At 37.8% G+C, this 18,163-nt stretch overlaps 1 protein-coding gene across 10 annotated transcripts in view; it reads right to left on the reverse strand.

The window, feature by feature from the left end:
• Positions 1 to 18,163, reverse strand: part of PTPRM (protein tyrosine phosphatase receptor type M) — an 844,030-nt gene that overhangs the window by 427,800 nt on the left and 398,067 nt on the right. For all 10 annotated transcript variants that reach the window (XM_009252252.4, XM_054537539.2, XM_054537541.2 and 7 more), the window contains 1 exon segment: positions 16,125 to 16,418. In XM_009252252.4, the coding sequence (XP_009250527.2) occupies positions 16,125 to 16,418 (294 nt within the window).

Genomic DNA, 18,163 nt, shown 5'->3' on the forward strand with positions numbered 1-18,163 from the left:
TTTGTATCACAGCTAAAGAGCCCTGAGTTAGGAAAACCAAATCTTTTATTATGGGCAGTAAGCAAACCTGTCTACCCCTTGCTCTCAAGAGAGACATTATCTTTCTTACATTGGACAACTAGAAAGATCATCCAGTGCTCCAGAGAGAGACACTATCTCTATATACCAAGGCGGTTCCCTGGACCAAAACAAACACCATCGGTGCCTCTCTTGCAAGGTGTGCACGTGTGAGGGACCCATGGTGAAGTGCATGCCAACATCTTCTAAACAATTCAGGCAGCTGGGTGCGGTGGTTCATGCCTGTAATCCCAGCATGTCGGGAGGCCGAGGAGGGCAGATCACCTGAGGTCAGGAGTTTGAGACCAGCCTGGCCAACATGGCAAAACTCCGTCTCTACTAAAAATACAAAAATTAGCTGGGCGTGGTGGCAGGTGCCTGTAATACCAGCTACTCAGGAGGCTGAGGCAGAAGAATTGCTTGATTCCAGGAGGTGGAGGTTGCAGTAAGCCAAGATCACACCATTGCACTCCAGCCCGGGCAAAAAGGGTGAAACTCTGTCTCAAAACAAAACAAAACAAAACAAAAACAATTCAGGTATTATTAATTTATTTCATTATAACTGGAGCTAAGGTGAGATCCATGCTAAATATGAGGAATGGATTTCCAATTGATCCCCATAGTCAAATCTTCTAATATCCATGTTACAATCAAGCTTTTTTATTGTTAAAATCAAGCTTTTTTAAAAAAAAAACAACCAGCAAGTTTCTTTGCAGATCTCAATTCTGACTGATAGTACTTAACAAACAAATACATTTACTCAAGAAAAGAAATTAAATCTTACCCAATTTCTTAATAGTCATTTGACTACAATTATTATATTCAACTCATATCAACCTTTATACTGGCCACTGTCAGTTGCTTACTCAGCATCCATTTTCGTCTCTTCCTTCCCAGTAGTTCCCCAAACTCTTGATTTTGTTCAGTGATTTAGTCTTCCACAGCTCGTGGCTCAGGGATGGCTCATTCCATCCCTAGACTCAATGGTGAGGCTCTTTATTTTTTTTTTCATAAATAAAACTTTATCCTGTAGAATAGTTTTACATTAACAGCAAAATTGCATGGCACGGAGGGTATGAAGATTCCCCACAATCCCCTGCCCCCAAGCCTATGCATAGCCTCCCACATTATCAACACATCGTACCAACGACCAATCAGCACCACACAAAGTCCAGAATTGATATCAGGATTCACTCTCAGTGTGGTATATTCTATGGATTTTGGAAACTATATAATGGCATATATCCACTACTATAGTATCATCCAGAATAATTTCGCTACCTGAAAAAGTCCTCTATGATCTACCTATTTATCCCTGCCTCTCCCAGCTTCTGTCAAACACTGATATTTTTACTGTATCCATAGTTTGGCCTTTTCCAGAATGTCATATATAGTCATGGGTTGCCTAATGACAGAGATACATTCTTCTTTTTCATTTTTTATTTTTTATTTTTTTGAGACAGAGTCTCCCTCTGTCTCCCGGCTGGAGTGCAATGGCGCTATCTTGGCTCACTGCAATCTCTGTCTCCCAGGTTCAAGATATTTTCCTGCCTCAGCCTCCTGAGTAGCTTGGATTAAAGGCGTATGCCACCATGCCTGGCTAATTTTTGTATTTTTAGTAGAGACAGGGTTTCACCATGTTGGTCAGGCTGGTCTTGAACACCCGACCTCGTGATCCACCCGCCTCGGCCTCCCAAAGTGCGGGGATTACAAGTGTGAGCCACCGCACCCCGGCCAACAGAGATACATTCTAAGAAAAACGTCTTTAGGTGATTTCATCATTGTGTGAACATCACAGAGAGCTCTTAGACAAATCTAGATGGGACAGCTTACTATACACGGAGACTATATGTTGTAGTCCACTGCTCCTTGGCCACAGACATATACACCATGTTACTGTACTGAATACTGTAGGCAACTGTAACACAATGAAAGTATTTGTATATTTAAACATAGAAAAGGTAATGCCTTAGCTATGAAATTACAATGGCTACCATGCTACTAGGTGATTTTCAGCTCCGTTATAATCTTAAAGGATTACCATCTTATATGCAGACCCTCATAGACCGAAAAATTGTTATGTGGAACCTTATTTGTAGTTGAAATCATACAGTATGTAGCATTATCATACTGGCATCTTTCACTTCTTAATATACACTTAAGTTTCCTCTATGTCTCTTCATGGCTTAATAGCTCATTTCTGAAAAATATTCAATTGTCTCAATGTACCATAGTTTATCCAGTCATCTACTGACCTCTAGGTTGCCTGTAAGTTTTAGAAATTATGAATAAAAAGCTGCTATAAACACTGGTGTGCAGGTTTTTGTGTTGTCATAAGTCTCCAGTTCCTTTGGGTGAATGTTGAAGGACACAACTGCTGGATTGTACAGTAAGAGTAGGTTTGCTCTTGCAAGAAACTGCCCAACTGTTTTCCAAACAGGCTGCACTTATTTTTATATTTTCACTAGCAACAAATGAGAGTTCCTGTTGCTCCACATCCTCCCAGCACTTGATGTGTGGCAGTGTTCTGAATTTTGGCCGTTCTAATCGGTGTGTGGTGCAAGGATGCATCTTCATTACTGCAAATCAGTGGTTTTCAGTATCAGCATCACTGGGGAATTTGTTAAAAATGTGGATTCCTGATCCAACCCTAAACCAACTGAATCATAAACATGGGATAGAAGCCAGTCAGGATCTTTTTACAAGTCCTCCAGGTGATTTTGATATACATTGTCACTATTGAAGTACGTTAAAGTTTAAGAATAAGTGCACTAAGGCAATCAATCCATGAAAATCTGCTAGTTATTATCGGTCCTTAATTGACATAAAAGCTTGAAAGAAAAAAGTTACATTCTATGACTGGGGAAATATTCTTCTCCGCCCATTAGATGTGAACACAGCATGTTTCCCTAGTTGCTTTTAAATGTCACCTTATCACCACAAAGAGAGCCAGCCTGGGGTTGAGGCCAATAGATCAGAGATTTGGAAAGAGCCCATGTCCCTGGGAAGATTACTGAGTCACTGAACAACAAACTGTAAAGGGTGCCTTACCTATGGATTTCCCATTAATACGAGTTAATAAATTTCCTCATTGTTAGCCTATAGGGGCATTTATATTACTTGCAGCCCAAAACGTCCTGATTAAAACCATTTATTTGTGGTGCTCCTGTCTGACCTAATATTTATGTTGACTTTCAGAACCTCTTCTCTACTACTGCTCTGGGAATCTCTGTAAGCTTTGCTTCATGTAAATGTGTGCACACACTGCACACCAATGGAGAACTTTAGAAACTAGAAAGCTGTGTCCAGGAGGGCAGGAGACTTGTTAGTTTTGCCTACTAACTGTATCCTCAAAGCCTAGGAGAATACCCCTCAGCAGATGCTCAAAAATATTAGACTAAATTAATAAATGGATAAACAAATGGGGTGAACCAAAATGAGGTGTGGAGGGCATTTTGACTCAGTTGTGTCTACTCGGCTTTCATAGCAGCTGCCTTTTTAGCTGGTTTCCCTGTGGTCACATGCTGCCTGCCACATTCTCAGGCACCACATCAAGCAAAATGCAAAGGTGAGAATGGACCATTCTCCTCATACATCATTGAAGTGCAAAGGAACTGTCCCCAGAAGGCTCCTCAGCCCTGGAGTCTTCCCCTCAAGTCTTTTTTTTTTTTTACCAGAATCTCACTGACTAAATACTCTAAGTATAAAAATAAGTTCTAAAAAATTCAACAAAAATGTAGAAAAATATCTTCTAAAACAAGACTAGAAAGTAAGAAGCCATTAGGAAGAAACAATGGGTCATTTAGCAAACATAATTGCATATGTAGACATCTACCAAGATTAAATTAATTTATATTTGGACTGATTCATATTCCAATGATACTTTCATTGTGTGTATTAATGAGTGTAGGTAGCCCTAAAAGATATGACTGATAAATTTAACCACATAAAACGTGAAGATTTCTCTATAACGAACCACGAATAAAGTCGACAGCAAATGGTAGAATAAGAAAAATATTTTGAAAACATATGACAAATGGTAAATAACCCTACTACAGAAAGTATCCCTACAATTTAAAAAGGAAAAGATTACAAAAGCATCCTAAGGACAGAAATGGACAATTTGCTGAGGAAGAAATATACTGAATACATGCATGGAAAACATGAAATGCGAATTAAAACAATAACATATAATTTAAAAACCAATAAATTGATTTTGTAAGTTTTAAAAGATCATTAATATTCAACACTCAAAAGCATTTGAGGACCCTGACATTGTGACACCTTGCTGGTAGAGCATAACTTGATAGAACCTTGTAGAAAGTAATCTGACAGCACCTACTAAAGTCTTAAATGCATTTATCTTTGGCCCTGCAATTCTACCTTAAAACTGTAAACTTAACTTATAGAAATCCAAATATTTGTATACAATATATATTTATAGATATTTACTGAAATATTCCCTTTATTAATGAACAAAACCTGACTATCCATCAAGACAGGAGAGGCTAAATAAATTAGGTCATCCATATTACAAAAGAATAAACAGCTACTAATAAGACTGGGTTATATATATGTCGGTTATATATGTTTATATAACATGTATTGTACTAGACTCTAACAACTAGAGAGCTGTTCAGAAAACACTGGCAGATGTGAAATCAAGCTGATGAATAACATATACAATATAATCCTATTTGTTAGAATTAGTAAGGGAGGGACTGAGGACATATATTGATATTTACACACCTAAATGAGCTTACATAGAGATGTTGAAAGATAAACACAAAAGGATTAACAATGATGATTCCTGGCAAAGGGACTGAAAGAGGAGGGAATCTGTTACCTTCTTCATCATATACTTCTATATTTTTTGCCTTCTTATATCACATCTATGACTTCAGTGATTTTCAAAGGCCATTAACAAGATATAAACATTAACAAGTAAAATGTTATTTATCATGAATTCATTACTCAAATTAGGAGCACTATGGCTGAGCTAAATAATAGCAAAATAGCAATACATAATATTTAGCAGAAATATATTTTAATATGTATATTTTTTCAAATGTTAATGTATTTCTAAAAAGCCCTTTAGAAAGGGTTTCAATGCTGACTATAAATATGTGTTTACAGTCACTTGTCTAGATGGAGAAGAAGGAAATATTGCTATTTGGTCAATGGGAATATTTTACCTGAATAGTTACATTACTTACATTACTCATTCTACAATGGTAATAACATGGATGGAGGATCAGCAATTTTGGTATCAAACAGCTCTATTATCTTTTCTATTTTAATAATAGGTATAACCATACTTCCTAATAAAATTTCTTGTATTTATAATTTAAATTCCATTATTCATTTTTAAAGCATTCTATTCACTTGCAGTTTATTCTAATAGGTAATTACCAGTTATTTATCTTCTTAAAATTAATTTATAAAAGTGTTACACAAAGGAACATGGTTAACCCTCATAAACCAAAATTTTGACATATTATCAATCTTTCATAATCTGTTGTTATGACTATACAAGTTTTAGCTCTCATTTATCTTACTTCTTATTTAGTTTTTAAAAGCACAAGCAGCATTATCCTTACAGATGAAGTTGGCAAGTCCTAACTGGAGGCCAGATGCCACTGAGTATGTCCCAGTGAGCCCACATTTCATGTTAATGAGGACGAATAAACTGAGAGCCCGGTGGATAAGAAGAGAATGCATCTGGATGTGCCAAGAGGAGCATGGATAGAAGGAAGTACACAAGACATATGAGGTCAAGATAAAATCCACCTGTTTCCCAAAGCATGACAGTGGTTCCAGACATAACACGTAACATACCTGGTAAGTCAAGAGTGAGTGAACTTTTCCTAAAATGTTCAGAAGACAAAGGCTAAGACTGGCTTTGCCCACTCTCAGGCCAGGGACACTGGATACAAGGTAAGCCTGGCTCAGAAGCAGCCCTTATGGTGAACAATTTTACCCGTGTGCTTACATTCCTTACATCCACAGCACCAAGACCCCAGTCATCCAATCTTACTCAGTAAGGGTTCACATGCCTTCCTGGGGTAGGTGTGCAAATGAGCAAAAGAGAAACGTGTCTTCCAGGACACCTCAGCCTTCTGGCTCTAAGCAAACTACCATCAAGCTTTGAGTCCTCTGGATAAACTTACAAGTGTCAGAGTGGGCTGGGTGCAGTGGCACATGCCTGTAATCCTAGTACTTTGGGAGGCCAAGGCGGGTAGATCACCTGAGGTCAGGAGTTCGCTACCAGCCTGATTAACATGGTGAAACCCCATCTCTGCTAAATACAAAAATATTAGTTGGGCGTGGTGGCGCATGCCTGTAATCGGAGCTACTTGGGAGGCTGACACAGAAGAATCGCTTGTACCTGGGAGGCGGAGGTTGCAGTGAGCCGAGATCATGCCATTGCACATTGCACTCCAGCCTGGGTAACAAGAGCGAAACTCCGTCTCAAAAAAAAAAAAAAAGTGTTAGAGTGGGGACAGAACCCTCCAAAAAGTTAAAAGTGTCAAAAACACTTTTCACGTCACTAATAATTGCAATACATCCACAACCACAGCATAACAATGTCTCATATGTAAATGAAGTATTTGCAGTTACTCTATTTTTTTCCACCCTGCAGAACAGGGACCCTGGGTCACTATGCTGTTTTCTATCTTGACCACACCTTAAAGAGGTAAAACAAAAAGTTTTCCCAGGTTCCAGTGAACATGTGATCATTTCTTTTTCTCAGCACTACCTTGAGGATACATATATATTTTTTGTTTTGCTTAAACTGCAACTTGTATATGTGTCAAATGCAACCCAATCCATTCAGCATAGAAGTCCTATTGAAAGATTTCACCATAGGAGTGTGTATCCCTTGTGGTAACAAAACATAATTTTGTATCAACATTTAATAGTAAACCTACTTAGGATTCATTCAGGAGCCACCAGGTGACCAAAGTACTCTGCTAACAAGTTTTCCTTCATTAGCATATGTAATTTTCCCAGCAGCATTATGAAGACAATGCTGGTACTGTTTAAAACAAACAAACAAACAACAACAACAACAAAAAAACACTGACCAGACGTATTAAAAAACTAGGAATAGCAAGGTTAACTCATTTGTTGAGAGTTTTTAGCTATTTGTGCCAGAACCAATATTCACCCACCTAAGTCAGTCAGACTATAAAGTGAAAGAAGTTTCCCAGGGGAACACTGTTTCCTCTGAATGTTCACAAAGGCAGTCACAAAAGTATAAGCCTCTATGATAATTTAAAGCAGTCAATTATGCTCAAAGTCCTTTCAAAACACGTACGTATGCAGTACATACAGATTATGCATAGGACCCCAGTGTAGTATAAATGCTAACATAAAGATCATAAAATATAACCTCTCCACATTATAAATGTGATAAAGAATTAAGGCATGTGCTCTAATAAAAAATTAATCATGTCATCATCAATAATTTTTTTTCTTACTAAATATATAAGAGATTTGGGGGAAATTAAGATGGCCTGGGGTCTCTTTAAGAATTGTTCAAAGGAGATTTAGTAGATAGATGTCTTCCTTTCCTAGGAGATATTGCTGCGGGATGCAGAGGCATCCTCAAACATGCCAGGGGCTGCAGGACCACGCTCACAGCTGTAGCTGGTGCTCAGACAAGGACTCATACTAATAACAATCATGTTTTTCCCATAGCAAACCCCCTCTGACAGTGACTGATGACCTGTCAGATCCCTAGAACAAGGAAGCTGGTCAAGCCCCTCACAGATAGACAAAATACAGCCTGAAACGGTTCTGTGATTCTTCCCCATGTTAGATGGCTCATCAAAGGGACAGCAGGACTAGGCCACAGGCCCCTGACTGCAATCTCCAGCTCTTTCCCTTGATTTTCCTGGCCTCCTCAGTGTATTCAAAGCTACACAAGAAGCCACCTACAAAGATTTCAAAAACAAGCCTAGAAGCAGCTGAGGAGCACTGTTACCATGCTCATTTTTCACAGCCAAAGGGCCTGCCTGACACCTTCCAGAAAGTCACAACACCTTAAGAGTCACTGGATAACTCTATGAACAACCACCTCCATCTGTCCGCACTTTTTAGAGGAGCTTCTGAACCTCTCATGCAGAATTGCTCCAGCAGTTCTATTCTATACCCCTCTGCCGCTGCCTCAGGGTTCAAGCACAGGCAAAGTGCTGAATCCGTGTTTAAGGGCAGCAGAACTTGAGGTTTAGGTATTAATTACAAAATCTCTGGGGCCTAAACACCTGTAAGGAAGAGACTGAATATATTATAATAAAAAAGACACTGCATTGCTGATATGTTCCTGTCCTATGTACACTGTGATGTGACCCAAAGTATTTGACATCTGCAGTCTAATAGGGAAGGTACTCCTCATGCCCTTTTAATGTTCATAATTTAAAAAGGTTTTTAATGGCTTAATGTATTGAAAATTCATTAAAACATGTTGCCCTGTGGCAGAGCTGTTTTAAAATTAGAACACTTTTAATTTTTTCCCTGGTAAATAAACTTAAATTAAAAATAAACTGTGCTCCATTCAATTAGGTCTTTGGCCTTTATGCCTTCCGAATAACAGCCATTGTTAGATTAGCTCCCACATGGCCCCAGGTACCTGAGGGTCAGCCCTGTAAGTCCAGATACTTATTGCAATGCCAGTGATAATTCTGTACAGAAAAGACAAATACTACTATCTTTGATTTAAGAGAAAACAAATCAGGTTTTGGCAGGGTTTAATTTCAGATTATTCCCATTTCAACCAGAATTATTTCCTTTTTTCCCACAGAAAGAAACTAAAAATAATAAATAAATAGCAGCAAGGTCAGCCTTCGGTTGAATGCAGGCATGGTGCAGTTTGGGCTTCATGTAATGCCCCCTTGCCAAGGAACCTGTCACTACTCATTTCCAACATGAGAATCTCATTCAGATATATTTAAAACAAGTCACTCTAGTGTTACCACTAGGCAAACACAGCGAATTAATATTCCAAAACCAATATGAACCTAAATCTAGTGCCATTTAGACTGGACCAGGTATGACAGACAGGGCGTGCTACTACATAAGGCACACTGAGAGATGTTCTCAGTGTATAAGATAAAAGAAAACACAACACTGTAAATTTGTAGTTAGTACAAAATTCCCACAGTCGGGAATGTTCGGTCCTTACTGTGAAGGAACACCAATCCTTTGTTTAAACTCCATATGTATATATATGTTCCCTATATATTCCCTCCCTCCAATACACCCAAATATATGTTTGTTTATGTATGTTATTTGTTCATAGAAGAACAAGGCAAGGATACAAGAAAGCTACACAAATACATCTGTTCAAATGCAACAGTACGACTGTCATCAAAAAAATAGGAGATTCACAAAACTGCATATCACAAATGGGATAAGCAGACACTGAAACCTTCACAGAACAAAGATTGAAAGGTGAAATGACTCCAAATAGTGGCAAGTATGTCCAGTATCTTCTGCCACTGAAAATACTGCAGATATGATAGCTATTACTGCATGTTGTCAAAGCATCTAAGTACAACAAAACACATTTTAATGTAATACATATTCCAAGTTTTTATTATAGTTATGTAAAAAGCTCTAACTAGGCATATACTAGGCAGACAAATATATAACTCTATGCAGACAGATATTAAAACTCACTCACTCTTAATCATTTAAAAAAATGGAAGTTATAAAAACACTATCACTTTTATAAAAAAATCACATTTATAAAAATGTATATACTTCTTACCATCACATTTATTAAAGACTTCTAATACTTCTCTCCTATTCCCAGCAAGCAGCAGGCTAGCTCTGGATGGGATGGCTCTGACATTCTGACAGAACGTTTCCAGGATACCTGATCATACTTGGACTCCTCAGGAACCCAGCAGTACATGCTTTACTAGTAAACACTTCCCTAAGTCATAAAGAAGGTGCATTTTTAAACTGAAAGCCAAGGTCAGTGCTTACAGTCTCTAAGTAGTTCACAAAGAATTATATGAAACAAATATATACAATTCAATTATCAGCATAATTAAAAAGGTGCAATCGCACACGTGATGACATGGATAAACCTGGAGAACATTATGCTACGTGGAATAAGCCAGTCACAAAAAGACAAATACTGCATGATTCCACGACATCTAAATAGTTAAATCCATAGAGACAAAAAGGAGACCAGTGGTTGCCAGGGTTATGAGGAAGGGGAGTGGAGAGTTAGTGTTTACTGGATGCAGTGTTTCAGTTTGGGAAGATGTAAAGATTCTCAGTAAAACTAGTATTTGATACCACAATAGGGTGACAAGAGTCAATAATAATTTAATTGCACATTTAAAAATAACAAAGAGTGTAACTGGATTGTTTGTAACACAAAGGATAAATGCTTCAGGTGATGGATACCCCACCCTGATGTGATTATTACACGTTGCATGCCTGTATCAAAATATCTCGTGTACCTCATAAATATATACACCTACTATGTACCCACACACGAAAAACAGATTCTGGAGATTGGCTGAATGTACTTAACATGATTTAACTGTACACTTAAAACTGGTTAAGATGGTAAATTTTGTTATATGTATTTAAACATAGTAAAATAATAAAAAATATCATCTCCTACCTCTGTATTCTCTATCCCTTCTTCTATTTTTCTTCATAACATTTATCATTTATCTGACACTGTATTATATACCATGTGTTGTGTGTAGGTATGTGTGTAATATATATATATTAGAGACAGGGTTTTACTCTGCCAATGCTGGAGTGCAGTGGTGTGATTACAGCTCACTGTAATCTCCAACTCCTGGGCTCAAGTTATCCTCCTATCTTAGCCTTCCGAGTAGCTGGGACTACAAGTGTATGCCACGGTGCCCAGCTAATTATTTTTTATTTAATTTTTTGTAGCAATGGAGTCTTGCTATGTTTCCCAGGCTGTCCTCAAACTCCTAGTATCAAGCAGTCCTCCTGCCTTGGTCACACGTGTATATATACATATATATATATATATGTTGCCTATATACTCCCTTCCTCTAGTACCCCAAAATATATAAGTTCTGAAGACAGAAATCTTGTTACTCTACCGGCAGGGCTTGGAATAGTGCCTGGCAATACAGATGCTCAATATGCATCTTATGGATAATTTTTTAAGGTGCAATCATTATTTTTTCAAATATTTTTAGGTATATTAATGCTAAAGGACACATTTTAATTAAGCTTTGTTTCACTCTCACCAATCTTAATTGTTTAGTCATTAGTTTATAATAATCCTTCGTTAGCTCCTGGGGCCAGTTATTAGCAAGTCACTTAACCACAGTTAACCAATAACCAGAATACATAAAAAGAAGTATCTCCAAATAAAACACATAAAAAGCCCACTGTGAAAATTAATCTAACAACATCACCCATTTCTCTGTTTCAAGTAGCTACTACTCAATGGCTTATGATATACCGGCTGCACATAATTTGAGAATATAGGATACATTAGAAACCACAAACTAAATTGCATTTTGTTTAACTGGATGCTGAAGTAATTTTAACTCTCTAAAGTTACCCAACTATAGCTGAACTGCAAAGATGGAAAACAATTGGATATGTATATAAAGCTTGAAGGTAGCTTGACTATAATCACTTTTTACAATAACCCATATTGGCAGAGCATTTTATCATTTTGAAAAATGTCTTTACAGATAAAATCTAACCTGATCTTCAGAAACACCACTGATACAGTCAGGGCAGGTGTTGCTGCCCCAAATTTAGAGATGAAGATATGGAATCAGGGAAGCTATGTGATTGGATCAAGGTCTTGCATGGAGAGCTTGTGCATATATTTGGAAATAATTTTCAGAAGCATAAGAAGCAAGAGTTTTGGAAATGTGTTACAATACAATCCTTGCAGAAATCCAACCAGGTAATGAGACTGTGTCTACAAGCCACACAGGAATGATGAGCAATAAATAGTGATCTTGCCATTTTAATACAAGAAGCTAAATACAGTTTCATGGGTGTCACCAAAAAATGATAGGACAGGTGTCACTGATGCAGCACAGAAACGAAAACATGGAGCTTGGCCAAAATAAACAGATTTAACAGATGAGAACATAATGTACAACTGCAAAGAATTCTATGAGCCCACAATAGAAATCATGGTTCTCAGATTTTAGATTTCCCAGATAAGCAATATTTCTAAAACATTGGGTAATGAGGTAGCCAGTGTCTAATTCTTCTGAATGAAAACGTTAAAAGACAAAAATTTATTAAATGGTAGTTAACTCTGATTGACCACGTGCTATATGTAAGAGTTTGTTCTAGGCAACTGATATTCAGTAGCTCATTAAGGCTCACAACAAAACAATGAAACACATATTATTATTATCATCACCTCTGTTTTATAGATAAGGCAACTCAGGCCCAGAGAGGGTTAGCAGTTTTTCTCTAGTCCTGTGTCTAGTGCCAGGCAGAGCCAACACTAAAACCCAGGTAGCTGCTCCCAGAGCCTGTGTTCTCAACCGCTGATTCTGGCTCTAGCACCCAAAAGCACTATTATTTCAAGAATTGAAGTGATATTTTAGCACAAAACCCAGGCAGGAAATCTCAGAGTGAGTCAGTCTTTCAAATTTATTTTACTTCACTGTAATAAAAACTTATACGTCCTCCCCCTTTGCTCGGATTTTTGGAAATGTAATAGCAGACCTTCACTGCCCAAAGAATAGTACTTGATAAGCATGATTATGGAGTATTTAGACAAGGATGAAATAAAAATGAAACTGAAAGACTTTCAGGGTAGAAATATCTGGTGGATCATCTCATCAGAAAGCAAACAAGAAATGAATCATAGAATTTCATACTGAAGAGATCTTCAAGGTCAACCAGCTCTATCATCTTCTGAATATAGAAATCAATTTCTACCATGTCAGGTTATGCTTGAACAAATCAGCCACAAGAAACTCACTCAGCTCTTGTCGAGTTTACACAGGTGCCCTTTCCTCCCCATCCCCTTCTCAGTTCTTTCCACCATTCCTCATTAGTTAAGAAAGGTTCCACATCCTTTCCTATCCTGATTGCCCTCCCCATGGGCAAAATCTATTTTGTGCTGTCTCTCTTAAAAAGCAGGAACTAGAAATAAATGTGAGAATTATGAGAAGCCTAAACAGCACTGGTAGGGTAAGGCTATCACCTCCTTCAATATGGGCATTTTGCTTTCCTGATGCAACCTAAGATTATTTTAGGATTTTTTTTTTTGCAGGGGATGGTGAGGTACTAACATCACAGGGATAATTTATACAAGATGGATGATATTGTAGATTGATTTGCATTGAAGCCAAATCCTCAATCTCTTCTTCATACATATTGCTGCTAAACTGTATTACTCTAATTCCAAGCCAGTACTCTTGGCTTTTTTGAACGATACAGGAAGGATTTAGATTTATTCCTATTACTTATCACCCTGTTAGATTCATCAACCATTTGCCCCTGGCCAAGGATGTTTTCCACTTATTGCTGCAGAATGCTTCTAGTCTCTCCCATGTTTATGAAATCCATGACTTGCTCTTTAGGTACTCTAAATGCTCACAAACCATCTGAATAATACTTTGGGACTGATACCAAATTTTCAGTCTATAATTTACAGCACATTTTTTCCCTTTAACTTGCTCCTGCTTCCCAAAATTCCACACTCATCATAAACAGTGATTACTGATATTACCTGCAGATTTTCTCAAAACCCCAGGTCAAGAAAGGGTGAACTATATTTCTTCCTATAGCAAAAAGTCTAATTTGACTTCACTTTCCTCACCTTTCACTTTCCTCACCCACCTAACATGCCTCCCCCTCTTCTTTCTAACTTTGACCCTTTCACCTAACATATCTCTCTCCATTTTCTAAGGGTGACTCCATGCCAGCACAGGGCACAACCAGACCATGCATCACAAACAGCACCAACTGCAGGCTGCAAACAGTTAAGAGGAAAGGGCGCCCCATCATTAGGCTTCCTGGTTTAGGTGAGGTTTCACACATTGAGGCACAGTGTGGGCCTACAAATATCAATTCAAAATTGGTTTTCATTTCTTAAAAATAACTGTCAATCTATTATTAAAAGGTACTTTGTCTCTTTGAGCATTATCCATTTACAAATCATGCAGCAATATCAAAAGGCTTCCTGAAAACACAGACACATGCATTACAATCAGTGGATATATATACAGCAATGTGTCAATAGCTGAGATGTACAGACACAAAACCAAAAGAAAAGGCAAAAATGTGTTAAAAAGAAAAAAAAAAAAAAGAACAGGACTGGAAACATTATGTAGGTGGGGCTGCTAGTGACTAGAATTGAAACATCACAGTCTCTCTCCAATCCAAACAATGAAATTCTAACCTGCTTTTGGAGAGAGAGAGAAACCATATATTGCCATGCCCAAAACAGGAATTCTTAACACTAAAGTGAAATAACACTAAACTTACTTCTTACAGAGTGAGCTTAGAAGTAAAAAGGAGCTCACATGGGCTTCACTTTCACCATCTGTATTATGGGGATCAAAGAACCTGCCCTGGAGAATTCATAAGGCAGTGGTAAAATAACAGATTTGAAAGCAATGCCTATCTTGTCAAATTATATAGGCAGTATTATCCATAGCTATTGTTTGCATTGTAACAAATGATAAGATAAAACTGTTTTACAACAATGATTGAATTTATTCAACTAAATAGAGGAGATGACAAGGTTTAAAGAAGACAGGAAGAGAAAGGATTGGGAAATTCTCCTTTCTCCTTAGAGCCACCACTCAGGGCTGTGGGAATCACCAATTCAAAACAGCAGGTCTTATTCCAGGGACCAGACTGCCTGCACAAAGGTGCCAGGAGGATACAGATGTGGGGTCTGAGAAACAGATGAAAGATGTACAAAATAGCAAAGTACACCATCTACTAACCCAGGCCAGTCCCTGTACTCAATAGCATGTATCCCCAGAAGAAAAAAGTACCTGTTTCCTTTTCTAACAAAAGTCTTTTTCAAAATACAGAATTTTCCATGAGTATTGAACTTGTGGAAGCAGTATCATACAAATTATGAAGAAAAAATTTAAAAACCAGCTACAATGGTTAAGGTTTAATAATTTCTCTTACTCCTACCAGATACAGTCTGACTATGCTAAACATTTTTAAAACTTAAGAAAGAAATGAAACATTGATAAATGTATTCTTATCTAATGCTATCTGAATAATTAACTAACACCATAACAGTTTATGGAATCTCCTCATCTCAGCACACAATTCAACACCGAAATTCCTCATTTACAAGATAAAAGAACACTTAAGTATCCCAATATACTGTTTCTCTCTGCTTCCTACCAGAGAGTAGCCATACAGAAACAACACTACAACCTCTAATTGGGGAGCTTTATTCAGGTTTTGATTTTTGGAAGATTTTACACTTCTCTCTCCATTAACCCTACTTTTACTTAAGTTGTGGAATGGGTTTAGCACAATTCGAAATTTATAATCTAACAAACTAAAGACTGCACCCAGCACACAAATTACTCTTGCTTATGATACAAATGGGCCCAAGTCATTCTCCAGCAGACCCTCCATTAAACACCCACCAATGAAAACACATCTTTAAGGCTATCTCTAAGATGGAATCTGTTATTCCAGAGCCCCTCCAGGCTACAAGCACATTAACTGTGAACATAAAACAAAGGGACCCAAGTAAGAGAGTCTGACCTATTAGAGGACATCATTAGAGTAGACAGTTTCTGTAAACTTCACAGACAATTCCTATATGAACTATGTGGTACTCAGAGTAAGAAATAAATTAACAATAGGAAAAAGGGTAGGGGCGGGCTGAGAAATACCAAGCCTGGAGGTTACTGGTCCCCAAGTTCACAAGCTGTTAGCTGACTATTCACAGGCTAAGGGCATTTTCTGTTCATACACAGCTTTTGATAGAGCTAGGGGAAGCGTGCTAGCCATCTGATCAACCCCAGTGCTGCCAGTCAACACCAGGAAAGACAATGACAATTAGTTGCAGGGTTCCTTATACTCACCAGCACACTTTGTTCTTGTCCTGAGAGCTGGACCAGGAGAGCCAGTGCCACCTTCCCCTGGCCTGGTCAGGAGTACACTAATCTCATATTCTGTATCTGGGTCAAGGTGTCCAATTTTATAGCTTGTGGAATCGACTGGCTGCCGGTCATTCCAGCTTCCACTGGCCGTGCAGTACTCCACCTCTCGGGCCACAATGGGCCCATCCCCATTGATGGAGTTGGCGTTGAGCTGTATCCACAGGTAGGTGGCTCCTACGGAGGCCAGCTGAGGTGGGGCAATAGGAACAGGTGGTTCTGAAAGGCAAGCCAGAAAGCTGTCTTTCAGATGCTTTGTTTTCAGTCTTAAAAGAGCTAAACATGCATCAATTATTAAAATGTAGAAGAATTAAATTGATGAGAACAATTTTGTTTGGGTTAATAAGAAAAAGCATGTTGATAAAGATTTTCACAGCATTCAAAGTTGTGAAATAAACCATCTTTAAACACATAAGCTTATTCAAGTAGGCATAACCCTAATTTGTTTTAGGATACCAACCACTGTGCACAGCATATGCAAATTAGCATATCTGATGCTTTTTGTAATGGTTAATACAGAAAATATTCTCAAGACAAAAATGCATTAAAGTGGTGCCTGTTTTAGGATACTAATTGCAATATCTTGAATGAGCAAGCCCACTCATTACAGTGAGTCAGTTACACAGATATCAAAGGATTTTTTTTTCCACTAAAGTTAACTGGTAAAAGTTCTCTCAAGAAGTAGTATTTAAGCTCTAGGAAGCATTCATTGTTAATCTCCTTATTGAGAATGTCTTCAAAATCATCAAAGGTATTAGTTCCTATATCATTAAATTGTTTCCTTATATTTATATTCCAAAGGTATCACCACTTTAAAAACATGCCTGAAATTACAGTTTATCTCATCAAAAATACATTTCCAGGATGACTCATTTCCCAAAATAACTATCACAATGGATTCATTTTGCTACAGGAGAATCGAGCATTCTGGATAATGAAGTCCACCATTGCTGCCATTCAGGGACCTTCCAGTAGTAAGTCTTACTAAAGCAGTGAATAGAAGGGACAGCTATGAAGCAAAAAACACACCATGCCCAGCCTGATAAAACTAAGAAATCACTAGCAAACACACTTTACAATCCAAGAAAGTCCCTCTCTTTGTTTAAAATCTGAGACCGACTCTTTTCTATATCATTGTCAATCTTATCATAAATAGTACTCCCAGTATATTAGTTAGATGCCTGTTGAAAGGCTCTCTAGGCACCAAATGAAGGTATTCCACATGCCGATGTCACTGTGGGTGATACTACACATGATAAATGAGATCATTGTACAAAACAACATATTTCTACCTGAATAAATCTTCCTCTCAGAAAAACATAAATCTAGCGATTTTTTTCAAGACTGTATCTATGGGTGGTTTGTGCCTTTTTGGCGTGTTCTGTTTTTAACTCCTCATTTTGCTCATACAAATGCATAGAAAAATAAAATCTGCTATATCCTATTACTGCAATATGCTGGCTTGCTTGATGAAATTTCTGCTACCCTCTTGCATCCTCTTGCATGGCAGACATAGCTAAACGATCACAGCCATGTTTCCTGCTGCAGAGGACCTCAGGGAAGCCAGCACCACATGAGGTTTGTACCTGAGATGATACCGGGTTAATTCCTAGACCAGCTAAAAACCAGCAACATTGGTTCCCTTTGTTGAGTTGGTTGTCTTAGTTCTTTTTTATATTCAAGGTGGGATAAGTCATACTGACTTTTTAAAATTGCTGGGGAAATCTCATTCAACTAAGTCAAAATAAGACACAAAACTGTGAATGAATTTTACTTCAGAGACTACAAACATAATGTAAATTTACTAAAATATTGTTCCTGTTGTTTATAAACTGAAACTTTGTGCTGGTTTTTCATTTCTTTAAACAGCTCTGCCTTAATTCACAATGATTTAACATCAATTCATATCATTAGGCTATTCCTTGAACCGAGACATGAAATGGACCTTTTATGGTACATCCTAA

Source organism: Pongo abelii, chromosome 17, assembly GCF_028885655.2.
Source record: "Pongo abelii isolate AG06213 chromosome 17, NHGRI_mPonAbe1-v2.0_pri, whole genome shotgun sequence".
In the NCBI taxonomy this organism is placed as follows: Eukaryota; Metazoa; Chordata; class Mammalia; order Primates; family Hominidae; genus Pongo; species Pongo abelii.